The sequence below is a fragment of the Eleutherodactylus coqui genome, chromosome 1 (assembly GCF_035609145.1).
Source record: "Eleutherodactylus coqui strain aEleCoq1 chromosome 1, aEleCoq1.hap1, whole genome shotgun sequence".
Taxonomy (NCBI): domain Eukaryota; kingdom Metazoa; phylum Chordata; class Amphibia; order Anura; family Eleutherodactylidae; genus Eleutherodactylus; species Eleutherodactylus coqui.
Window position 1 is genome coordinate 452347691 of NC_089837.1, and position 26294 is coordinate 452373984.

A 26294-nucleotide genomic window follows, 5' to 3' on the forward strand; every position below is an offset into this window, starting at 1 on the left:
GAGTGTCCATGTCCCAGTTTGATGTTACATGTTGGGAACAGTGGATGCATGAGGGCACACAAGTCGACCGGTCACAAAGACACCCTCGACAGACCACCAGTAGAGTGGATCGTCTGATTGTCTGACAAGCATGAGCAGCTCTAACTGTTTCATTGTTCGCTATCCAGAGTCAGGTGGCACCATCGTTACAGGCCCCTATGTCGGAACCATTTCCAGGCAATCATTGTAAAAATAAAAAAAAACCAAAACAAGCACCTAGAAGGAGTTGTTGGAATCAAATGAAAATTTCTCTGTGTTATTGTAACGTTGATAGAAGTAATTACAATATCATAGCAAAAGGATCATTTATTGTGGAAAACTGAACCCTTGATGTTCACTGTTGTACCGCCTCTAGCTTGGATGCAAGATGTGATACGGGCAGGCATGGAGGCTCTAGTACCCTGGTTGTACTGCCTCTAGCTTGGATGCAAGATGTGATAGGGCAGTTATGGAGGCTCTAGTACCCTGTTGTACCGCCTCTAGCTTGGATGCAAGATGTGATATGGGCAGTCATGGAGGCTCTAGTACCCTGTTGCACCGCCTCTAGCTTGGATACAAGATGTGATACGGGCAGTCATGGAGGCTCTAGTATCCTGTTGTACCGCCTCTAGCTTGGATACAAGTTGTGATACGGGCAGTCATGGAGGCTCTAGTACCCTGTTGAGCCGCCTTTAGCTTGGATGCATGATGATATCTTAAAATGACAGAGAGGTTGGGCTGGTGCTCCCCCTTCCCCTACAACTTTGCTGCACCCAGGGCACTTGCCCCCTCCATCCCCCTCCCACCCCTTTTATCATCCCAGCTACGCACCTCTGAAAAGGTTTGGTATATTATTCACTTTCAGGCAATCACTTGCTAACCAAAATTGTTGTTTACATTTTATAGTAGTAATTAGAAAAAACAAACAACTTAATTGTAAAACATTAGTACTTTATTAAGAAGCATCTATTAAATATAAATGGTTTCATACTTTTTCAAAACAGGAATAATAAATATAGAAACACACATTTTTGTCATTGACCGCATATTCAATGCAAAGGATTGGTGACTCTTCCTATAAACAACACAGACCCTAAAAAAGAACAAAAAACAAAAGGATGTTATTAAATTCAAGGACAAACAAAAGCAGATATTGCAGAAGATGTAACCATTTTCATGGTCTATTTTTAATATTTTTTTATCTGTTAATGGAAGACACAGAAGATGATCTTAGAGTACAGCTGCTGTCATTAGGTGACAGTTCTCGCCTCTGACCCTCTACAACTACAGCCTCCATATTTAACCCATTAGCAGTAGCTCACCAGCCCCATTAACTTCTGTATATGGAGATGTAACTGTGTGCCACTATGTCAGAACCCAGCGGTAAACCGCCAGGCAAGTAGTGGTCAAAATTACCCATTTTGTCTGATCCTTCTGAAATGCTAAATTACAGTTTGGCTAGCCCAAACATCTCCCTACAGCACATCACACACTAAATGGGGAAGCACTGGGCAAAACTGATAGGGGAAAGAATTTGGGGATTTTGGTTAACTGTAAACTTAACTGGAGCAACCAGTGTCAGACAGCTGCTGCCAAGGCCAACAGGATCATGAGGTGCATCAAAAGAGGTCTTGCTGGGCTTTAATCCTAGCTGATAGCAGAAATACAGCACAGGATTAAAGCCTCTGCTCCTGCAGTCACAGTTGAGAACCCGGTGGAGAAGGGAGAAGCATTTTTTAACCATTGTCTTCTCCTTTCCTGGGTACATAGCGCTCAATGAGCGCTAAGTACTAAAAAGTGAGTAGAAGTGTTTCTTCCACTATGCTACCCGGCGATCACATGACCACCGGGGGCCCCTGTTACAGCAGAGCTGTAGTGTCCTAGCAGACCCTGATTAGCTCTGCCAGTGACTATTGTTACTACAGGGGGATGTTTTCCCCTATAACTGGGGCTCCTATGGATGCCCCAGCTACAGTGGAAAAGAGTGATATAGAAAAAAAAAATACAATGTGAATGACCCCGAGATGTCTTATGACATGATGCTCTAAAAACGCACCTCTTCAGGGAGGCATACCATATACCCTAAACCAAATCCCTCTGTACTCCGCCTGATAACATGCTTCATGTCCTAGTGACTGCAACCACTGCTAGCTGCCATCAACCGTCCCCAGCAGTCATACCGATTTAGCCATCACACGGCTTAATGTCTTACTGCTGTCTATGTGTATAGCATCCCTCACTCTCCACCTCGCAGTACTGTGCACATCTCCAGCTCCTTTACCCCATTATTTGTAGTATGTAAGCTTGTTGGAGCAGGACCCTCACCCCTACTGCTTCCATTAACCGATTATGTAACTGTGGTTTTTGTATTTTTGTCTTTCTGTATCCCCCTGTTTCTGTAAGAGCTGCGGAATATGTTTGGCGCTATATGAATAAAGATTATTATTATATGATGTAATTGGGGACATAGATGGTAAAAAAAAAAAGTTACAAAAGTAACCATTTTTTAGTTTAAAAAATATTTATTTTAACATTTACCCCCAATAAAACTAAAGAAAATGGGGGGGAAAAGTCAGTGAAAAAAGATATTAAAAAAATAGTTCTATATGTCACAGGAAAAAATGCAGCAATAATAATTTTGGTAGCTGTAGGAAAAAAAATAGGGCAGTAAAACCACCTCATGGGTAAAATCTCTAAAAAGTGTCTGGTCCTTTAAGTACAAAACAGCCTGGTTCTTAAGGGGTTATGGTGTTTGTAGTATTTGACGGGTTCTCTTTAAGAAAATATAGGCACTCATATGATTTATAGATTGACCTAGTCAATTGAGACCCTTTACTGTACCTGAACTGGCTTGCCTTAAGAAAAAGAAAAATGGTCTGTCTGCTTTAAACACAGGCATGCGGGATCTTTTCAACAGCATCATTACTGTAAGACACAAACACTTATAAGAATTAATGTTGAAGTCAACAAAAACAGTGATGAGTCAGTAATTACGACCATTTGTGTGGAAAATTGTGGATAAGGCTGTATTTAAAACAGGTGATTGTCACATGCGAGTTCTTTAGAATTGCAAGATGGACAAAACTAAAGGCCCATTTACACGCAACGATTATCACTCAAAATTCATTCAAACCATGGGATTTGAGCGATATTTGTTGCGTGTAAACACTGCCATCGTTCACTCTTCGGCTGATCGATGATTTTAAGGTGAGCTTAAAATCCATCATTCAGCCGGAGAGAGATAACAGGGACCGCGGGCTGTGTTCTGCACGGGAGTCAGAGATTACATTGTATTCTGCCGACAGACCCTGTGAGAACAATGGAGCTACTTACAGAGCTTAGCCAACATGCTGTGCTCCGCAAACAGCTCCCGGAGGCCCTATTACACGCAAATGAAGCTGAAAAAGTGTTAATGCATATTAGTGTTCATTAACACTTTATGCAAATTGATTGCTAAAACTGTCAATCTTTAAATCGTTTGAAAGATTGTCTTTGCGTGTAAATGGGCCTTTGCAACATGTCCTTTTTTGGGTGATTCTTCTTCAAGAAATCACTATGGCAGCAAAAAAACACATGACATTCGCACACCAAGCGATTTGCATGCACATATGATGCGTTTTTTGTTTTTTCTTACGGTTTAAACTATTATAACCACATGTGATTTTTCTTTCACGTGCAAGAAAAACGCATGCACATTGATGCAAATCACAAGTTTTTAATGCAGAAATGCTTTGCACATGCATGAAAATTGCACTTGTCCGTGTAAGGCTGCCTGTCCATGGGCGTTTTTGCATTGCAATCCCTGCGGCGATCATCCGGCCGCGGGGACCGCAGTGCATGCGTTCCATAGCATTGCTATGGAAGGCGCAGCCCCCTGTCCACGAGCGGAGAATCATAGTGATTCTCCACTGGCGGGCACTGTCAGATAGGCTCACTGTGGAGATCCATCTGCGGGCTCCTGCTCCTGGGCGGCGGCTCCCGTGGCAGAGATCCGCCGCAGGATATCGCAAAGCCCGTGGACAGGCAGCCTAAATACTTCATATTGTCAATTTTTACAGTTTTTATGCAGATTTTTTGAGCAGAAGTCAGAAATAGGTCTAAAAAGAAGGAAAAGTGTAAAGAAAAGACTGATGCGTCTCCTCTCTCTCATATCCCCTCCTGTTTTTGGCCTAGAGCCAGTACTGCGGTATGGGACATGCTGGAAAGGCCCCTGACAACAGAGCGGCCAGTAATATGCAGTAAGAATACCCTGCCGGACGTCTTCTGACCTCGGAGCTGCACAGGCTTCAATCAGAATGTCTTTAGACGTCAGACAGTGGATTGGAAAGGGTTAATGTGACTTCTACCCACCTGTGACTCCAGAGCCTCTTGTGCCACCCTCTTCCACTTCAATCTCTGCTTTGTGAATTGCTTGAGAAACGTAAAGACTTCTCTGTTCTGAAAATAAATTCCGTTGCGTTGTTTCTACATAATGATATATACTTTTCATAATAATGTATATTATGTCATAAAATTACCTGAAATCCCTTTGAAATCTGCTTTCCTCGGATCAAATAAATCTGAGACTCCCAGCGCAGGCAACGCCATTCTTAAATCACTGTAACTTTCTAATTTAAATCTATCAAATAGAAAAATGTATAATTATTACTTTTTTAACGGCAAATTACTACATTCTCTGTTTTTAAAATAAGGAATTTTCACCTGGGCAAAAAGACGTCCATTTTGATCCTTTTCATAGAATTAGCCCACACTGCAATACTTTTTGATGTCAGGTTCGATTCAATGGAGGATAAGGGTGTGTTCCGGTCTGTAGGACGTACCACGAACATACTGACTGTATTTCCAAGATAGGGCAGCTCAACCACTGTAAACTTTTCAAGGGATGGAGTTTCAAACTGACCTGTAAAACCATTTCACAATATATAAGGCTACGTTCTCGTCATCATAAGGCTTAATTTAAAGGGATCCTTGAGATTATACTGTATAATGGGGAAAATCACCTAAGGCTAGTGGCACACTAGCATCATTTTAGGCCATCTGCTGCCTATGTAATTCCACGGACAGCTCACAGTCTCAGTATAGCCTATGATGATTATATATATATATTAGAGATGAGCGAACGTACTCGGTAAAGCACTACTCGTCCGAGTAATGTGCTTTATCCGAGTACCTTCCCGCTCGTCCTGAAAGATTCGGGGAGCGCCGCGGAGTGGGGAGCTGCAGGGGAGAGCGGGGAGGAACGGAGGGGAGATCTCTCTCTCCTTCTCTCCCGCCCGCTCTCCCCTGCTCCCCGCCGCAACTCACCTGTCAGCAGCGGCGCTCCCCGAATCTTTCAGGACGAGCGGGGAGATACTCGGATAAAGCACATTACTCGGACGAGTAGTGCTTTACCGAGTACGTTCACTCATCTCTTATATATATATATATATGTGTGTGTGTGTGTGTGTGTGTGTGTGTGTGTGTTTTTTCACACAAACCCATGGTCCGCATGAAAAACTCAGGGCATGTCCTATTCCTGTCTGTTTCACGGATGAGAAATAGGACATGTGAACGTGCTAGGTCCATGTATATCAGACAGCACATGGACTAGTGTTCGTGTATTATTTGATACAACTTGCCCCTAAGTCTCTTGGGCACAACCTGCAGTTACCCTAGTATGCCACTAGTCAAAAATGTGTGTTTTTAACATAAGAGACCAATTTGCAACTATAGGGGGTACAGACGTTGTAGTTGCAATGGGGCCCTAGTATCCCATGGGGAACAAATTATCTCTATGCTGTCTAGTATAAATGGTACATACTAGTTGAGGGAATCTGGTACAAATTCTGCATTGGGGAAAGACATGCAAGGGCTTTTGGGAGCTGAAGGCACAAAAACAAGACGTGGTCTATGTGATTCTGCCTACAATTTAAAATCCCAACGTGACAGAAGAATTTGGGAACCCAAGTTTATAATCATCTTTGATACTATCAAAAACCGACTGAATCTCGGAGGGGGCTTTTTGCATCAGTGGAGTAGATGAGAATATGAGAAACCTAGAGCAGAGGTAACACGCTGGCCTGGTGACCCTTGTCACTGGACTAATTAAGTATTTACTGTTCTGCTAAACCCTTTCTGGTATTTGTCTAAGTGCTAAATAATCACACCAAGTATGTGCCTTCTTATCCTGTTCTGGAATTGTTTTTAAGTACAAATTAATCATATCATGTCTGCCCTTTCATGTGATCATGTGTATATGTATTTATATAAATGCATCTTAAGATCTGTTCCATTATGCCCGAGGAAGAACCCTGAGTAGGTTGGAAAGCTCGCTATAACATCATGTACTTTTGTTAGCCATTAAAAGCTATCATATCTACAAGATGACTTGGTTTTTCTCACCAGGAAAAATCACATTCTGCCTACAATAGCAGAGATTAGCAGAAGTTCTGAGGGGGACACAAAGACCGAAAAAAAAAAGTTGAAAAAGGTACTATATATTTTGTGGTGGAAGCAGTGCAACATAGTTTAAAGAGTTTAGTAGCCTTTTGGGACTTTTTGTATGAACTTGATTTGTGAGATAATCCCTTTGATAAAAAGAACTGCAAAGCAGCAAATCATCTCAGCCAACTCCATGACTTTGTGTATAGATTTTATTCAGTTACAGTAAGAGGATCGTCAGTCATTTCTTACCATAGTTTACATCAGCAGTTTGATGCATCATGGGAACTTTAACCACTGATCCATCTGTACTTATAAAGGGCAATGTCTGTGTGTCTGTGAAAGAGAATTTTGTTTTCCATTTGCTTTTGAAATACATTGTGCTCACGAGTGCGATCTGTGTAAAACCGGATCCAAAATGTCCACCAGGCACAAGAGTCTCTATTCCACCTGGAAAAATCAGAACATCCTGCTTTTAATTATGGGGTTTCCATTTAACTTCATATATCCGTATACAGCTGCAATAAAAATGATTCAACCCACATTGCAAATCAGGCTTATTTGCCAAATGTACAAACTTTTAAGCTGTTTGTAAAAAAAAACAAAAAAAACCCACAACGGATATAACAAGTGGTTTCTTAAAGTGCAACACACAATGACTTTTAATGACTACGACAGTCTCAGAATTATTTAACCCCTTCACAACCAGCATCTTTTGTGCTGGTATGACATTCGTAGAACAGGAGGGGTAACATCTCTCCTTAGGGAGAGTACTAAGGAGGTGAGTGAGGAGACTTATAAGGCTTCCATCCATGCTTATTTGAGTAAAATGGCCATCCATGTTTATCTGGGTAATATGGCCACCCATGCTCCTCTGGGTAATATGTCCTATGTAAATATGATGCATAGCCAGACACCAGCTTCTGACAGCATTACTGAAAAATATTAGTCCATTCCCCATGGGTAATGACCTCCAGTTCATTAATATTCTTGGGTTTGTATGCTGCAACCTTCTTCAAATCCTATCAAAGATCTTTTATAGGGTTCAAATCAGGCAACTCTGACAGCCACTCCAGAAATCTCCAGGACTACTTCTAAAACCAAGCTGTGGTGGACTCTGAGGTATACTTCGGGTCACTGTCCTGTTAGAAGGTCTAATGATTCCCAAGCTTCGACATCCTCACAGAAAGCATATACATCTTGTCCTCTACAGGTTTCCACTGACAGAGGAAGCAAAGCATGTCACAATATTTATAATGGTCAGCAGCACAACCATCCATCCACAGCCAGTGAGGAAGCTGAAAAAGTGCTCACTTGTTATCCGGACCCTGATTTCTAGGAGTCCACCAAAACTTGTGCAGATAGATATGGTACAAGCAGCACTAGGGAATTCTCTTGGTGTAAAATTAAATTCTCAGATGCCTCTATTAAGTCCATTTAAAAACGTTTCGGCCACATATTTTAAATGGACTTAATAAAGCAGTCACAGAGCATCACTGAGTCACCTACATACTTCACTGTAGTAAGGTGTTCTTTTAGCATATGCTCCATTCTTCTTCCTCAAGACATACTGCTGATCCATAAGCCCAGTTTTGTTTCATTGCTCCACAGAACAGAATCCCAAAACTTGTATGGCTTATTTGCATGGTTTTGAGTATTTTGGAGACAGCTTTTCTTATGGTTTGGGTCAATAGAGGTGTACACCTTGGAATTTGGGCATGAAGACCCTCAGCGTTAAGTATGTGCCTTACGTACAAGCAGAAACCTCGGTGCCTGCTGCCACCAAACCTTGCTGCAGGTCTTTTGCAGTCACTCAGGAATCTGATGGCAGCCAGGGAAAGCTTTCACTTTTTGCCATGTCCAGGAACTTTAGCTTGTATTCCTTTAACTTTAAACTTGCGAACTTTGCTTCCAACAGTATCTCTAGGAAATTGAGTGCCTTTGCTATCTTTTTGAATACTTTTCCTTATTTATACAAGGCAATGAGCTCTTCTCATAAGTTTTAGGACCACTCTCTTGATGAAGCCATATTTCTAACAAACACTCAAACATCACAGTCAACAAAGCCCTAGCCAGTTCAGGTATTTGATGTGTTTTATCTCAAGCACACCTGATGCAACCAACAAAGCCCTTGATTAGTTGCATCAGATGTGCTTGAGATAACACCTGATTTGTAGATGTGTGCTATAACGAGGGATTCTATTTAGGGAGTTCATTCTTTCTGAGACTGCAGTAGTCATTTAAAGTCGCATTTTGTGTTGATTTTGAAGAAATCACCTGCTATATTGGTTGTATTGAGCTATCTAAATTGTTCTTGTTTAATTATTATTTTTTGTAAACAGGTAAAAGTTTGCAAGCTTGGTAAATAAACCTGAGTTTCAATGGAGGCTGAATCATTTTGATTGTAACTGTATATATTAATAAGTAATAATAATGGTAATTGAAAGGGTTTATCTTACATTACATAATAGGAAAGAGGTCCTAAAGCATAAAAAGGTTAAAGACTATTGGAAGTGCATGTGGACTGCAGTACTCACCTCCTGTATTTCTGTTTACCCACTGGTTTATCTGGCTGGATGTCCTATTGTGCTCGGTGAAGTTGGTTAGCTGAATGCTGCTGTTTGCCCATTGTACTGCATACTCTGCAAAATGGGTGGAAATTGGCGTTCCTGCTTGGAGAAATAAGGCGCATGCCAAATGAATAGATGTATCCTGGCTGGAGTTGGTAAGTTCCCTGTGCATGCTTTTCATAAAGCTCTCCACTGTTTTATCTAGTAGCAAATACAAAAGGTAAGAAAAAAAACACAGTACAGTATTAGTAGATATAATGCAGTTCAGTTGCACATTCTTGGCCCTGCTTACCTCTTGGTAACATAAACCAGAATATTTTGTTGTGGTCCAAGCCGATTCTACATGCAGTACAGGATATATGATATATGCATATGGATTCTTTATCTGAGAACACCCAAATATTAGCAGCCCAGAACACATAGAGATAGGAGAATTGGGAAGATCAATAATTATAAGCTACAGATTGCTTACTGTTAATGTCCTGGACAATGGTCAATAACGCCAGCACACATTGGCCCATAGATAGAGTATCCTTGGTGGTCACATTAATCAGAGTTCATCTTTTATGGCTACTGTGATTGGCTGATGTGATTAAATTTTGCTTTACATAGTCATTAACTTTCCAAACAATTTGTGCTTATGTAATAGCCAGTGTGATAACTAGTAAACGTACAAATAACTTTATTTACCTAAAATAATGTTTTAACTGAAAAATCACTCTAAAGTGCTGACCACTAGGAGTCTCCCTTCTAATTTGCTATGCATTGCTTGTTGTCCAGTGAAGTTTGTCTTTAGCACCAAAGATAGAGAACAGAAAGTGAAGGAGGGTGATAATGCATGTTGCCCTTAAACGTCTATGCAGAGAAGAGAGGAGATGGAAGAAGAGAGAGATTTGCATATAGTTACTGCAGCACATAACTGGTAAGTGTTTACTATCTGACAGCTACTGAAATTAAATCTAAACTGCTCAGTAATGCTGCAGGATGCTTTTTATTATGAGGGGTGCTACAGAGAGATAGAGAAGAAGATATCCTGCTCTTTCTGTGCACTGCCTGGGAACATTACAGCAGCCAGTCCACACCCAGCAGTTCAGAGACAACTGAAAATTAGATACACAGCCTGCAGAGGGGAGAATGGGTGAAAAAATGCAGTGTATAAGCCCGTTGTCACACAGCCGAAAAAATCGTTTGAGATTTGTGCATTGTGAGAAGCACAAGTCTTGCACGAATATGAACCCCATTCTTTTGAATGGAGTCATATACATGAGTTATGCAGTGTGGGGAAAAAATTTGCATGTCCTATATTGTCGCGTTCCTCAGAACACATCGCCCATTGTTTTCAATGGGACAGGAAAACATTGCTTGGCATGCTATTTATTTGGTGCAAGTTAAGTTCACCATGTTTGTGCCCTCCCATGTGATCATGTGATATAGTAAATATGTCTTTAGATTTGTTCCATTATGCTTATGGAAGGACCATGAGAGGTCCAAAAGCTCGCATTAACAACATGTATTTTTTTTAGCCATTAAAAGCTATCATATCTACAAGATTACTTGATTTCTCTTACTGAGAACAATCACATTTTGTTCTACTAGCTAACACTGTACCAAAACCTTTTTGTTTTTGTTTTTCCTCATTTACACACATGCTAACTTTTTCTGAAATATCATCTGAAAATGTGGGTACGCTTTGATGCACATGGCAGGGCCGTGTGCATGGTAGCTGTATGGAGGCAGATGAAATAATGCAGTAAATGCAACTTCATATTAAGAAGTGTATCATGTATAAATGTTCGTTCTTTTCTTTTCATGAGATCTTACAATCAGCACCTAGACTGGACCCAGTTATGTGTCCTATGACCATAGATTTGATTTCCTCCCTAGTAAAGTCTTGCAGACATATACGATGCATTGGATAAGATCTGGTCTCCATGCAGCATAGGGTGTGCACCTAATCCCGAAATCTTGATTTATTTAAATGAAAATCCTTTAAGTATTTAATTAAAATCAAATAGAAGCGTTTCATACTAATTTCCTTCACTCACGCAGAATGACCCTTTGGAAGTGAAGTTGTTATTGTAAATTATTAAAGGATTAAGAAGGTAAGAAAGCTGATACACTGCCTGGCCAGTAAGTAATGCTGCTGGGGCTCGTCAAACGCTAACCCTCAATATGGCTTTTATTTCATGCATCATTTACTGGTTTCATCCACTTTACTATAAATTTTCATGGAAAGGCACATTCTGTAGATATATTAGGGTTGTGTCATACTGCATTCATTATACTGTAGATAGCACTTCAATAATAGAGAGTGTCTAGACAATTATTTTAGAAAGATAATAATCATAAAGATATCCGCGCCAAGACATCAATTACCCTGGCGCTGCAGCTGAATAATGGCTTCTACCTGGCCATTACCATAAGAAAAACTGATCGCAACTTTAAAGAATCTATTACACCAGCAATTCAGTTTGCAAACAAGAAAAAAATAAAAGTGAATAGTAATCAACAGCAACAAGAGGCTCAATTGGCTTCCTAGAAAAGCGGTCCAAATATATATAGTTGAGTTAGGGAATTTAGGCAGTGAGGACGGGGACTGATGTGAATGGGGAAACTCTATGTACAGCGCTGCAGAAGATGTTAGAGATGAGCCAGCATACTCGCTAAGGGCAATTACTCGATCGAGCATTGCCCTTAGCGAGTATCTCCCCGCTTGGCAGAGAAGGTTCGGCTGCCGACGGGGAGCGGCGGGGGAGAGCGGGGAGGAACAGAGGGGAGATCTCCCCCGCTCCCCCCTGCTCACTGCCGCAACTTATCTCTCACCCGCGCCGGGCAGGTACTCGCTAAGGACAATGCTCGATCGAGTAATTGTCCTTAGCGAGTATGCGCGCTGATCTCTGGTTATTAGTCAAAAAGAATATTTCTAAAATACTATTACACCAGTGCGCAAGCAGGTGTAAGAAGCAAGTAGTAATCAACAGCAACACTGCTAGTTCAAAATGTAGGAGATTGTGCATAAACATCCATTATAACGGTATGACAGTAGCAGAGGCGTAACTTGAAGCTTCTGGGCCCCAATGCAAAACCTGTAACAGGGCCCCCAACTATAATGCTTTATTCATACTACTAGGCTTACTATATGGAGAAGAGAGGCCTTATGGTCCCCCTAAGGCTCCTGGGCCCGGGTGCAACTGCATCCCCTGCATCCCATATAGTTACACCCTTGGACAGAAGCATAAAAACATAAAAAGGTTCCCATAGCTGGTATAATTATAATAAAAGCAAATATAATGGAGCTAAAGAGGAGAGGTGCAATTCAAGAAATAGTATCAATATATATTATCTCACTAGCGATGAAGTGAAAACCATGTGGAACGCGCTATTCATACACGCAAGGGTGCCCAGCGCTACGTAAAACTCTCCTGGTATAAGGATAGATAGAAAGGCTACCTGAACTGCTTAATAGAAGTCAGCAGGAACAATAGGGTGAGAGGCGCTCCAGCCAGTAGTGTCCAACTCACGAGTCCGTGATACAGAGGCTGGTCATGTTGCACACCAGGTACAGGAGTCGCTGAAGCCAAAATCCAACGCATTTCAAAATACATGTGTCTCTTCCTCAGGCTTTATTTATACAAGCAGTTTTACGCCGGCTGAAAATCACGACCAACTGAAGCATTGGCTTCCAATATATTCGTTCAGATGTCCGATTTTTAGCTGCGTCAGAAAAAAAAGCACATACGAAACCAAAATCGGAGACTGAATTTATACGCTGTCGGAAAAGATAGGTCTGGCTCCCATAGACTCCTATCAGAGCTGTTTAGCAGCGGCCAATGCAGGGAAAAGAAGATAGCTGCTTCTATTTAGGCATTTGAATTCATTCCAAGAATTTATGCGGAGTGGGGGATTTCTGGATTTTTCGCTAATATGTCGCACCCAGTCGTGTGACTGGACGAGAAAACACAAATTAAGTTCAGGACTAGAGATGAGCGAACGTGCTCGGCCACGCCCCTTTTTCGCCCGAATACCGCGATTTCCGAGTACTTCCGTACTCGGGCGAAAAAATTCGGGGGGCGCCGTGGCGGCACGGGGGGGTAGCAGTGGGGAGTGGGGAGGAGAGGGAGAGAGAGAGGGCTCCCCCCTGTTCCCCGCTGCTACCCCCGCACCGCCACGCCTCTCCCCGCCCCCCGGCGCCCCCCGAATCTTTTCACCCGAGTACTGAAGTACTCGAAAATGGCGGTACTCGGGTGCGTAAGTACGTTCGCTCATCTCTATTCAGGACTTGATCGCGTCTTTTTTTCATTTATGTGTTTTTTACGGCGTGTGTGGGCGACCGTAAAAACACATACACTCGTGTGAAGGAGCCCTCAGGGATAGGCAACATGCAGCTCCAAAGTAATTCTATATATAGCAGTAGGTGACTCACAATAAAGGCTTTTGCCCTGTTCCAATAAGTGCAATTACCCCTTGTACCTTATTGAAGCCCAGCCATTGCAACCCTCCATACCAAAAGAGAATAAATTAAAGAGAAAAGAGATGAATATACATGCACATTTATAAATCTCTAGCACATTGAGAAACTATACAATATAATACAAAAAATATATTTAAAAAAATAGTCAAAAAATCATTATCGATACCTTTCAATCAAAAATCATGAATTAAAAGCAAATAACTCAATACCCCCTTTTAATACCCCAACGTATCCCAGTTAGATATCCATTTGGATTCCACCAGTGACATTTTCATAATAAAACCACCAGCCCTCATGCTAGTATATACTTTCCCTTTAAAGAAGCCCATGTGCTTCGGCATAATGTTTAGAAATGGGATGACCCACAAATTAAAAAAAAAATATTACTTATTCCAGCTGAGGAGCGTGATAGACACCCTAATTCCCGAGCCCCGGGGGGCGAGAGACCCCACCGACTTCGAGAAACTGTGCACGTCCACGGTCCCTATCAGCCACCCAATCTCAGTGCTTTACAAGATGATGCTGGACCGGGAGATGGGGGACAGCCCCTAAGACTTTGTCCACGCGTGGGAAGAGGAACTGGGAGGGCGCCTGCAGCCGACCGAATGGGTTAAAGCCTTCGCTCTGACACACAAGGGGTCGGTATACTCCAGACTCCAAGAACTAAATTTTAAAATAATCTCCCGCTGGTATAGAACCCCGGCCAGGCTGCACAAAATGCTCCAACAACTCAATCCAGCGTGTTGGAGATGTCCAAACTCTACCAGAAGTATGTCTCACGTTTGGTGGAATTGCCCGCCGATAGCTTCCTTGTGGAAAGATGTAGTTAGTCTATACAACAAATTGAGCGGAGATGACGTGCAACCCACTATTGAGCTGGGGGTACTGTTTATATTCCCGGGTTCCATATCCAGGGCAAAAAAAGGCCTCTTGCGCTTTTTTGTACAGGCGGTTAGACAGATCATACCTAGGTTCTGGCGTTCTGATGCCGCTCCCTCCAGGACACACTGGGTCGAAGCCATCAACGAACTAGCTAGATACGAAGAGATGAGAGCAGGCGAGGTAATGAAAATGGACGCCTACTTCGCACTCTGGCGCCCCTGGTTGGAGTTTAGATCCACTACTGAGGCCGCAGGGTGGGCATCCCCGACCGCCAGCCCCACTTGATTCCGGGACCTGAGAGCCATCTGGCCGAGGCTCGCGGGAGAGGGGCCGGCCCACCATGTGAAGAAGCAGGGAGGCCTGCATGCCGAGACCCCCCAACGCCAAGAGACCCAAATAACAAGATAGCCAAACAAGTAAGGTAGGGTGACCCGTCCTATTCCCCCCCCGCCCCCCACACACCCCTCTCTCATTCTTTCCCTCTCTCTTTTTCTCTAAGTTTTGTACCCCCTACCCCGAAGTTCACTTTGCAGTTTTACTAGAACATAAGCTAGTTTCTAGAAAAGTATTGTTACCTATAAAACTGAGGACAAATTGATTTATCTCACCAACCAGGTGCGAGAGGGACACATCAAACAAACGTACTTAAGCCAAAATGCACTGGAATTGTTGTGTAATCATGGCCAATGCCCTGTCTGTACCAGAATATTGTCTGTCCTAATAAAAACTTATTGAACCAAAAAAAATATTACTTAAATGTTTTCCCACTCTGGTTTTGAAACTACACTTAGTCCGCCCTACATATAACTTATTGCAAGGGCACTTTATTATATAAATGACCCCCTTGGTGGTGCAATGAGTCCCTAATTTTGAATAACTGGGTCATATCCGATTTTTTAAACCTCTAATGGGATGGCAATTACTGGCATAAATCACAATTTCTACGAAATATAAATACTACTCTCGTATTTTCTATATTGTAGTCCATGCAGTTTTTTTTCCACCACTGTGGGGGCCACAAGGTTCCCTAAATTTTTCACCTTTCTATAACGGATTGTATTGCATACATGTATTTTTTTTTAACATGGAGTGACAGATCCCAAGAGTGACAGATGCCAATTTTCATAACTTTATATATTTAATGGATGCCACAGTTAGGCATCCTTCACAGCCTTTGTTTTACATATACTGTTAAACAGGAGCTTTTCCCAGCATATATGCTACGCGGAAACCAACAAAATGTGACAGAGGCCAAACTCCATGCAGATATTTTTTTTGGATTGGAAATAACCACTGAGCCACTGTGTTTTCTGCCCAACCATTACATCTACTGTTTCATTCCATCTTTCATACCAAAAATAAACCAGATACTTCCTGCTAGGAATGTTCTCCTTGTTTCTTCTATGAAAGTCTAACATTTCATATTAATCTTATTATGTAGAATTAGTCTGCACTGAAATACCCTAATGATTCAGTTCTACACACTCAACAGAGAAGAATGTGCTTCTTCTCTTCCAGGACCAAACTGACTTTATAAATAAAGGATATTAAGAATGGGGGCTAGGCTGCGCTCTCTCTCGGTTTTTGTTTAGAGCCTGTGCAGCCGTTTCAAACAGATTGAGACCCTGGCAGAAATATGTTGTTTATATGTCTCCTGTCTGCATATAGAATGTAATACTCTGTTTCTTTTTAGATATAATTAATTTGTATGAAAAATCAAAAAAATCTTTAATAAAAATTGATTCAAAAATTAATAAATACATAAATAAAGGATATTTTTGCCCTGTGTTGCCATTGCCAAAAAATGTTCCTGTTACTGATGTGTCTATACCGGTATTACTCCTGCTTTTTCCGAGGAGCCTGCTTCCCATTCTTATTACTGTATTTACAGTTTTTATTTTCGGCATTTTTGCTCCTGCTTTCAGTAGCCTTTAGCTGGCTCCTTGCCAGGGCTTCCACTGGCCTCTGCATGCTCAGCATCTTAGCACTGCACCCTACACCCACCACCGACATATTAGAACTTTAGTCAGTCAAGTAATAAAAGTAAAGGATGCCACTACACACCATCATCCCATGTGAATGATGGCACATCAGACCATGCAAGAGAGCCAAATCATACCGCACATGCGCTTCTTTTCTAATGTAACACCCCGCCCCCAACCCTCCCTCCTGAAAAATAATTTACATAGCTCATGCAGTCAGTTCTAGATGAATGGGGGTGGAAACTGGAAGAGCCAACGCTGCTATGGACATGATGGTAACAGACACAGCAAAAACACTGTTACGGCACACCACATGCCAGGCTCTCATATCTGCAGATCTGTAGAGGTAAAATAATGCTTACAGTAAAAGTACTTTAACCATAACAGTGAAAGTATAGGTAAGAACTTAGAAAGGGCCCAGACAACCTCTTTAGTGAGAAGGAAAAGGAAAATAATATTTGGAATGAACAACTACAAGGAGAAAAAGAAATATGACACAAATGTGGCCCAAACAATTGTAGGCATACTAGCAGTGAATTAGAAATAATAGCTTACAGGCCATTGTGACAAATAACTTTCTTTTGATAGAAAAAAACAAAATGCTCAATAAGTCTATGCAAGGAAGGGAAAAAAAGGTAAAAGGGTAAGACCAGAACAAAATGAAGAGAAGGAAAAAGAAGAAAAATAGGGAAAACAAAGAGAGAATTAAAGGTTTCTGATGGATATTGAAAGCATTAATTAGGGATAGCCAGACTAGGAACATACCTAGTTGTGGGTCTGACTGGCAAAAAACCACTAGAACCCCAAACATCAAATTCCATAGACATTCTGAATTGGAGCCATATGGCCCTGGTGGTTTGGAATGCATCATAATTATCTAATTGCAAAGCTCTCAATTCCTATGTACATTAACAAATTCAGAGCTTTAACCTACATGCATCTGGAAGGGGGATTCTGTTGTTTCCATAGTCTCTGAATTATCTGCCGTGTTGCCAGAAGAAAAAAGTGGAGTAGGCGCTTTTTGATTGATGAGACAGTACCCGGGAAATAGATAAAAGAGATATCTCCGAAATCATAGAAATAGGGTACATACTTAAAGATCTATATAAAGTAGAGATGTCCTTCCAGATGGAAGAAACCCATTGGTAACCTCGCCATATGTGTAGTGCTGTTCCCTGAGCTAACTGACATCTCTAACACACCTTCGAGGTCTGTGGGAAAAGAGTTTATAGTTGAGTTCCTGTAATCGACATTAAACAGTTAATTTCTGGGTTAGAAGGAATGATTTTGCCCAAAAGTCTTGCCCATGACCTAAGAGCTCAGGTCCTCTATCTCCCCCCCAAAACAGCAGGTTATAGACTAATGAGATCTTAAGAGTTGAATCCTCTAGGGCCAAAGCACAGTTGCTCCCAAGATGTAAGTGTAGCTCTTAACTTCACAAAAGGGGAAAAAGAGGTAATAAACCTATGAAGTTGATGGTATTGCAACCAAAAACCCGGCTGCATAGTCCTAGGGCCAAGAACATTCACTAATGGTTTCAGCCCTGTTGGCTCTAGTATATCTCTGACCCATGGGATAAGGTCACATGAAATAGGGCACAAGAAGGAGTCCACAATAATTGCCAGGAAAAGGGAATTTCCCACTAATGGTGTCAGCAGAACTAGAGATTAGACCATACCCAAGCTCACAGCAAACTTATCCGAAGAACCCAAAAGGGTATTTAGGAACGGCAATAATCCAACCACCTTCTTAAATGAACCTAGTATCAGCCAAAACAATCCTTGGGCCTGACCCAGAGTTGTATCCTGTTCCATTTCCACCCAAAGTTTCGAGGAGCAGTGATGAAATAAGTCTAGCATGCAACTACTGGAAGATATTGAGGTCCTGTAAAATAGAGCAAAGTCCAGTACGCCTTTACCCCCATAGGTTTTAGCTTTGTCAAACGGTGGTATTGCACACAGGACTTAGTACCCTTCCATAGAAAGTTAATGACAAGTCGTCGTAAGGTAGTAAAAATCTTAGGGTAGATTGAGCGGTACTGTCTGAAATAGGTATAGAAGCTTTGGTAAAAGGTCCAGCATTATTCCTGTCAAACTAAGAAAGGGAAGACCATTCCTTTAGGTCTACCACCAAAGAAGCCAGTAGTCATTTATAGTTCAGGGCAAATAACTGGGCTGGTTTGGCAGGAACACGGATACCTAGATACTTAAAAGCCAAAGTTTGCCACCGGAAGTGAAAGGCCGACTAAGGCCGCCTGCAGACGAGCGGGTCGGATCCGGCAGCGAGAATTCTCGCCGCGGGACCCAACCCGAGAGCCTGCAGAGACGAGCGCGTACTCACCCGCACCTGGCGGCCCCGGCTCTTTCATGTGCCGGCGCATGCGGAGACCGGAGCCGTCGGCCGGGTGAGTGCGAGCCCCTCACAAAAATAGGACATGCCGCGGTTTGTTTGCCGCGCGAGATTTTGCGCGGCCAAACCGCGGCCGTCTGCATAGGAGTGCGTATTCTAATGCACTCCTATGCAAACTTTCAGTGGCGGAAATCCCGCGGGAAATCCCGCCGCGGGATTTCTGCCCGTGTGCAGGCGGCCTTAAGGTGAGAAACCTCTTGGTGGGGCAATGAGATATTAAGGGTCTCTGACTTTTGAAAATTAACTTTAAAGTTACTAAGTTTGCTAAAGTGCTCATACTCCTGCAGGACTACTGGGAGCCCTATTCTGGGTGTGGAAAGGGATATTAGTAGATCGTTGGCAAAGAGCAAAAGTCTATGCTCCATGGATCCAATGTTTATACTTTAATCAATTTATTTTGTCTAGGCGTGTTTGCTAAGGATTTCATGCCAAGTATAAATACAAAGGGGAATAGTTGTCTTGTTTCATTTCCAATTTGAAATGGAGCCGATTGGGAACCATTAACTCATACCTGCGCTGTAGTATGATGTTCTACTACCATAATTATCTTGCACGTACGACCACTGAGCCCAACCTCCTGCAGAGTGTTCCTCCAAAAAGTTCCATTTCACTCTGTTGAATGCCTTTTCTGGTTTAAGGCATGAGGGACTTTCATAGAGGCGAGCTCTAGCTATCAGGGTCAGTGTATTGATAGTATTTTCTTTGGCCTCAAATCTAGGCACAACCCCCACTAGTTCTCTGTGTATTAGAGAACCAATACGAGGTTGGAGTCTCAAGGCCAGAATTTTAGACTATAATTTTACGTCTATGTTAATGTTAATCAGCGATATGGGTCTGAAATTACCTCATATAGAGGGATAACAGATATATATGCTTGTAAAGCCTAGACAGGAAAAGCCCAGGCAACCTTGGGAAAGGTGTTAAAAGCTTTAAAGAGAGAGGAGATCAAATGTTTAGTGTCCTATAAAATCTGGGGGTGAAACCATCTGGCCCAGGGCATTTACCTACTTTTAAGGTTTATCTTCACTATATGAAAGTCCCTATCTAACTCATATACCCCATCCTAAGGGCCAAGACTCGGAGCATATTGATCAAGAAATCTCAGCTTGTAAAGGAGTTGGTTTTGTTAATAGTCTTCTCAGAAGATAGATTAGTTAGCAAAGCTGTCAGTTTTTGGGATCTTTCCTTCTTTAATCTCAGCCCCATGGGATATACATACTCCTCAAAGAACACATTTTAATGTCTTCCACTGAATAGGAGTGTTAGGAATATCGGATTTATGAATGGTAGCAAACTCCTCTATAGCTGTGTGTATATGTGCCAAACAGAGGGGTCCGTCCACAAGTTGTGATTGAGACTCCAAGCGCCACTGAACCATACACTACAGTGTTGCCTGACCAGAGGAACACGTCCATAGAGCTTCAAAGACTGCGGTCTAATAACTTGTTGGAAACAAAGATATGATCAATACGATTGTAACTATTGAGGGCTAGGGAATGAAAATTTTAATTTTTGACCCATGGGTGAAGAACTCTCCATATATCCACCAATATTAATACAGCTAAATCTATTTTACGTAGTCGGAGCACTGATAGGGAAATGGAAGGGCCTATCTGATGTAGTATCTAGAGCAGGGTCAAAAACATGGTTAGAATCCCCTCCCAAGATGATATTGAACTGTCCATAGAATACAGTCAAGGCATGTAATATTCGAGAGCCAAAGGAGACTTGAGCCTGAATAGAGAAATAAACGTTAGCCACTGTTAATACAAAGTTACCATAAGCAATTTTCAGGAAAAAAAAAATCGACCATCCGGATCAAATGTGGAATCAATAAGATTATATTGAAGATACTTATGAAAGACTGATACACGGATGCAAACATTGTTTTGCCTCTTGTGTTGATTGCTCCTGTGTGGTGCATCTATGTGATTCCAATATGCTGTGGATCGGCTCTTGTGATTCCTCAATATCTCCTACTCTATGACCCACATGTTGTATTTCCTTTTGTAAGGATTCCATATCACTTTTATTGGAATCTTGAAAGTGTTTAAAGAGGCTATCAATTTCCAGTTTAGTGGACATAGCTTTGAGGGGAGTCTTCCAGTCCCAATCTCATCAGATTCAGAAGCTGTGTCCTTGTTTAATGCCAGACCGGAGGCCACAGGACTACCTTGGAAAGCGTGGGGGAGGGAGCCTGTCTGGGAGGAGAAAGCGTGGGGGAGCCTCGGAAGTCAGGGGGGATGGAGCAGGGTTACTTATTGCTCTGGCAGTATTCACACCATTTCTAGAGTGTAAATGTGCAAGACTCTTGCTCCATTCCCAGCCAGATCATGTATCCTCTGATGGATCCCACACCATAGACATGGAATCTGTACATAAAATTGGCTTTATCCACTCTGACCTTGTGTACCTGTAGTGTGGGGCCCCACTTTCTACAAATGAAGCAGGGTTGAGTTTTCACTGAGAAGGTCCTTAATAAAATATAACCTTTATAAAAGAACATTAAAAAAGTTGGGCAATTGTGAAGAAACAGACATATGAAGATTAAAAGAATAGTCTTGGAATACCCTCTGATTGTGATTGTTCGCACTCAGATGAGCCGATCTCAGTATCGGAACTCAGATTAGCTCGTAAATCACGATACTCTTTGAGATCTCTAAACTCCTGAAGGTCCTGAGTGAACTGGAAATGCTTTCTCTCTCTGATGAATGACATATATTTTTCAATGTTAAATTGGAGAATTTTTTTCCCTCCTCTCATAATCAGGATCGGAAGCAATGGTACATGTTTTTTTCAATTGTAATAGTAATTAGGTGCACTTCTCTAGAACCAGTTCTTCCTCATCCAATAAAATAGCAAGGAATCTCAAAGAGAACTCCGTGTCCTCCTTTTCCTATCTGATCATGAGATTAGGGGTATGGACTCTATTAGCAGGTTGTATAAAAATATGTAAGCCTTTAGGTACAGTTTTATGTTATATGTGCTTTTTAAGACCCTGGACTTAAGGGAGGCGGTACCTTAACTGGGCTATTTAACCAGCACTCTGGTGCTTGACTCTTAGCTCCTCATATCACAGCCAGTCCACCATTAATGCGCAAGTCATGTTAACGATGGCTACATCTGTACTACACCAACTGAGAGCTTGGTCTGCCAGGAATTTGTAAAGATGTACAAACAGACATTTATCACCATCAGCTATAAACCATATACCTTCTTGTTAAAGACCAGGTAAAGCGGAACACAAGTAGAGTTAGCATTTGTTAATTCCCATACCAATAATTCTGTTAGCAACTGTCATATAATATGGCACTATATATGTCATTGATTTATATATTAGAATAGTGAATGAATTATATCCGAAATATAGAAGTTACCGTAAACATTGTATCCCAGAGCCTTTTCTATCTGAGTAAAGGTGCTGCCTTGAGCTCCGAACTGCAGTAGCCCCAAAGAGCTGGCCACACTGCTTGGAGAGATGACTACGTTTGTCCTGTTCTCCGTGGTCACTATAGTCTGGTACAACTTCACTGCAAACTCCGTGTTCAGCTCCCTGAGTCTGTTATAAAGGTGGCAGTGTCCCTGGCAGAGGCAACCGAAATAGAGGAGGAACCGGAGCAAAACTTGAGGCATGGAGTATGTATGTAGAGCTAGAAACCACACCTGGAGAAGATGACAAGAATAGCACATGGTTTTCAGCATGTCTGTACAGTATAATGACACAATCACAGGTTTTATACATACCAAAGTAATTCTTGAAGCAAATACTGAAAAATTAAAAATTCAACCTCTTAACCCTTTGCAATGCATTTTTGGATTCAGGGTTTCCTAGGGGGCTTTCTCTTTCTGCCATTATACAATGGTGCCATCTGCTGGCTAGAGCCAGTACTGCAGCATATGACATGACGGAGAGGCCCCCAACAACAGATTGGCCAGTAATTTACAGTAAGAATACCCTGCCGGACGTCCTTCGACATCAGAGCTGTACAACCTTCAATCAGAATGTCTTTAGACGTCAGACAGTGGATTGGAAAGGGTTAAAATCTCAATGACTTCCTTTGCATTTATGCATTGCCGAGATATCAGGCATCCTCTTGGTCTGTGACCCCTGGAATTAGACATTAGTTTCTGCATGGAGTGGTGTCATAATCTGCTACACTACCGTTAGAGGAAGGGGATGGGATGGACGATCTCATCCTCCATGTACAGTGTTCATAACACCATGCAGATGCCGAAGGTGTTGTGCTGCAAGGATCTCAATTGAATTGGTTTTAGAAGTAGAAAGTCAACCTTATCCTGGTCAAACACCCAATTTTTTGTTATTCACTGTATGTCATTAGCTAACAGCCCAGTGGCCTTTGCATCGACAAGTATCAGTTATTTACCCGCACAGCATCAATGCTGTGAACTCGCCGTCACGCATGCAGGTTTTGCATATGTTTTTTGCTGCAGTTTTTGAATCCAAAAGGAGAGAAAGTATAAAGGACAGATAATGACTTCTGCTCTTTTTGAATCCACTCCTGGTTTTGAAATCACAGAGGTGAGAGAAACAATATACAAAAACATAACTCACAGAAAAAAAAGCCAAAAATGCACCATCCAATAAACTGCAGGACAGGCTCAATCACCATAAAACCCTAGTAGAATGCAGAAGGCCAGATTGCAACATGAGCAAGCTAAATGTTCAGTGCAGACCAGTATACAGCCACCCAGCCCAGATTGGGGAGGGGTGACGTCTAACTAACATAGTCTGTACATGTGAACTTATATCACAGATGTCAGCTATAGATAAGTGAGACACACCATACAGGATTACAACCCTTACTGGCAAAGCAGTGGACTGCCCTGTAACACCAGTGGGCCACACAGGCATGACATTCCGGGCTCGCTCGGCATCTATAGAAAACTGCATAAAACATAAAACACACACTGATTAATGTACCAGATTCCGTGGTAAAACACAGCATGGTGCGATTTTTCTTCCACTCGCGGAATATGCAATTCGTGTCCGCGGGTGTGAAGGAAAATTCGAAAATACATGCCTTTCAATGCCCGTGTTTTACCACGGATGATCCGCGATTCAAATCCACTCATATGAGCCTGGACTAATACTTTTATTTGGTGGAGCGGTCAATGGTTGCCTTTTGTCATGCACTTTATTCACTCATGTGTTCCAGGTGCTTCAGTGACATTATATAGAGCGAGGTACCCTGCTTTCCTTGAGTTTAATTTGGAGGCCTTTGGCCTACAATGAGGCATCTTAGAGACTGTTTACACAGGACGGAATTAGTCCGGGCAGACATGTATGCGTCACAATGTTATCCATATGGGGCTTGAATTCCACATCTCTTGGTAGCAGTGGGGAACAGGGGGGAGCTCTCTCTCTCCCCCCCCCCCCCCCCCCACTCCCCTCTGCAACCCCCTGCTCACTCCCGGCGCCCCCTGAATCTTTTTGTCCGAGTAGTCAGTTACTCGGAAAAAGCGGTGCTCGAGTGCAAAAACACCCGAACCGAGTACGCTCGCTCATCTCTATTTGAGATGCATTTAAGACATTATGTAAGGTATATGAATACATCCCCCTATTTTTCTTTTCTCTTCCTCTCTTTCATGTCTTGTCATTATATTTTAAGCTCTCGCCTACGACCTGAAGGTTGCAAGTTTAATACCCACTTGATTCAGGTAGCCAGCTCAAGGTTGACTCAGCCTTCCATCCTTCCGAGGTCAGTGAAATGAGAACCCAGCTTGGTGGTGGTGGTGGTGGTGGTGGGGTAATAAATAATAATTACCTGAAAGCGCTGCGGAATAAGTTGGCGCTATACAAATACCAAGATTTATTCATTTATTTTAAACGTATGTTCTCACAATGGAATATAGGTAACTGGAAGCTCTAGCTACTAGAATCTTACAGATTTATATACAAGCTCACGCGGTTTCATATTGTAATGCAATATACCATTATTTCTATTATTCTCATTGTTATGTTATAACTAAATGCCAATAAATAATGTTTAAAAAATAATAATTGTATCCTGGCTTTCTTTTTTTTAACTTATGGTTCTCAATGATTACATGCAATAAAAACGCCATGTGAGTGCAATCCATCTTTTTAAAAGCACCCATAGATTTGAATGGATGATTCTAGTACAAAAATTATACCAAAACAGGACATGCTACATTTTTTTTTTACTCAGGCTTTCTTTAACTTGTATGAATAGTCTATGTGGATATCTACATTCAAATGAATGTGTTCTATTTCCATGCGATTTTGGACCATTTTTGCAGTCCGAACATTGCAAGGAAAAATTTCTTGATTCTCCTGAACGTGATGGATGGGCCCACATGTTTTGATACAAATGTGCTCTGAGAACCTTGCATTTTTATGCAATTAGTATAAACAACAGTTGTGCAATTTTATTCAGCTGTTAGACCGCCTGTCCACGGGTGTTGCGTTTTAGCACAGCGGATTTCTGTCGTGGGAGAACACCAAAGTCACTGCGATTTTCCATGATGAACCTATCATTATGATAGATCAATCGCGTTAAATCGCGATTATCCTGTGGAAAGCGTTTCATGCGTTACCCGTGTGCAGGTAATCGCGCAAATAATGCAATGAAATCTGTGTATAATATAGAAATATACATCCTACAGAATACAAAATGTAAGGAATACTGTACCCACTACTTTAAATTACAAGACTGCTAGACGTCACTATATAACAGCAGATTATTTCGTATAGTACACATAACACATACCTCATCTGCTGCAGAACAACTTTATTAACACAAAATACCTTTATCCTTTTCTCAAAGAAATTCTGCAGCAGCTGGGGCAGAGTACTGTATATCACACTGCAACGGTTGAAGAACATCTTAAAGTCGAAGCGCTACTTGGGAGGAAGGAACTTGGAGGATCTTCCTACAAAATCCATCTACAGCAGACCTCTGCTACAGGATGCAGCACCTATTTATGTATGATCATCAGAATGTGAGAATTATACAAATATTTACAGACACAGCAGGGAAAATTCTTCTTCTGGGGGTATCATCATTTTAGAAATGTATGCCATTGATAGAACCAGTCCTATCTACTCACACGGTGTGCTGTCCTGTGCCGTCCTGTGGATGGGACTCCCTGCGAAGGTCCTTCTGCGGAGTACTTTGATGTGTGCATGAATACTTCTAAGTCTTGAGACGGCGCTGAGAGGCATATCCTGTGGCTGCAGCCTCTACTGGCGATGTCTGTACCACTCTGGGGAAATTCCTGTGCACTAGTGGCTCTATATAGAGACAGGCAGAGAGGCAGGTTAGCAGCCAGCAAATCCAGTGCAGGCACAGTGAGGAGGACCACTAGGGAACGGATGCAGTGTGAGATCACTAGATGTTATACATAATATCTTCCAGGCTTACCCTGCATTTATAGCTATAGGGTTTTTTCAGCGAATGCACCCAAGAAATTTTTTTTTTTTGGGAAATAATTATTTTTGTGTAATTATTTTCCGCAAACCATTATTTGGTTAAAGCCAACGAGAGACCTGAGATTTTT

General features: G+C 41.9%; 1 protein-coding gene across 1 annotated transcript; it reads right to left on the reverse strand.

Moving 5' to 3' along the window:
* Positions 1–1067: 1067 nt before the first annotated feature.
* SERPINE3 (serpin family E member 3) lies at positions 1068–25949 on the reverse strand. The gene is made up of 9 exons (XM_066588983.1): positions 25845–25949; positions 22130–22415; positions 8976–9209; positions 6691–6888; positions 4720–4918; positions 4536–4636; positions 4369–4455; positions 2860–2943; positions 1068–1111 (listed from the first exon to the last, which is right to left on the reverse strand). Exons 1-9 carry the CDS (start codon positions 25920–25922, stop codon positions 1068–1070), a joined length of 1311 nt encoding a protein of 436 aa, XP_066445080.1. The 5' UTR covers positions 25923–25949.
* Between the last annotated feature and the right edge of the window lie 345 nt (positions 25950–26294).

Bases quoted from the DNA above. Each gene is read 5' to 3' on its own strand.
- SERPINE3 (XM_066588983.1), bottom strand. From the start codon at position 25,922: ATGCACACATCAAAGTACTCCGCAGAAGGACCTTCGCAGGGAGTCCCA. The intron at 6,889-8,975 runs GTGAGTACTGCA...TGATTTTTCCAG, and splicing joins GGTAAACAGAAATACAGGAG to GTGGAATAGAGACTCTTGTG. The intron at 4,919-6,690 runs GTAAGAAATGAC...ATGGTTTTACAG, and splicing joins AACTGCTGATGTAAACTATG to GTCAGTTTGAAACTCCATCC.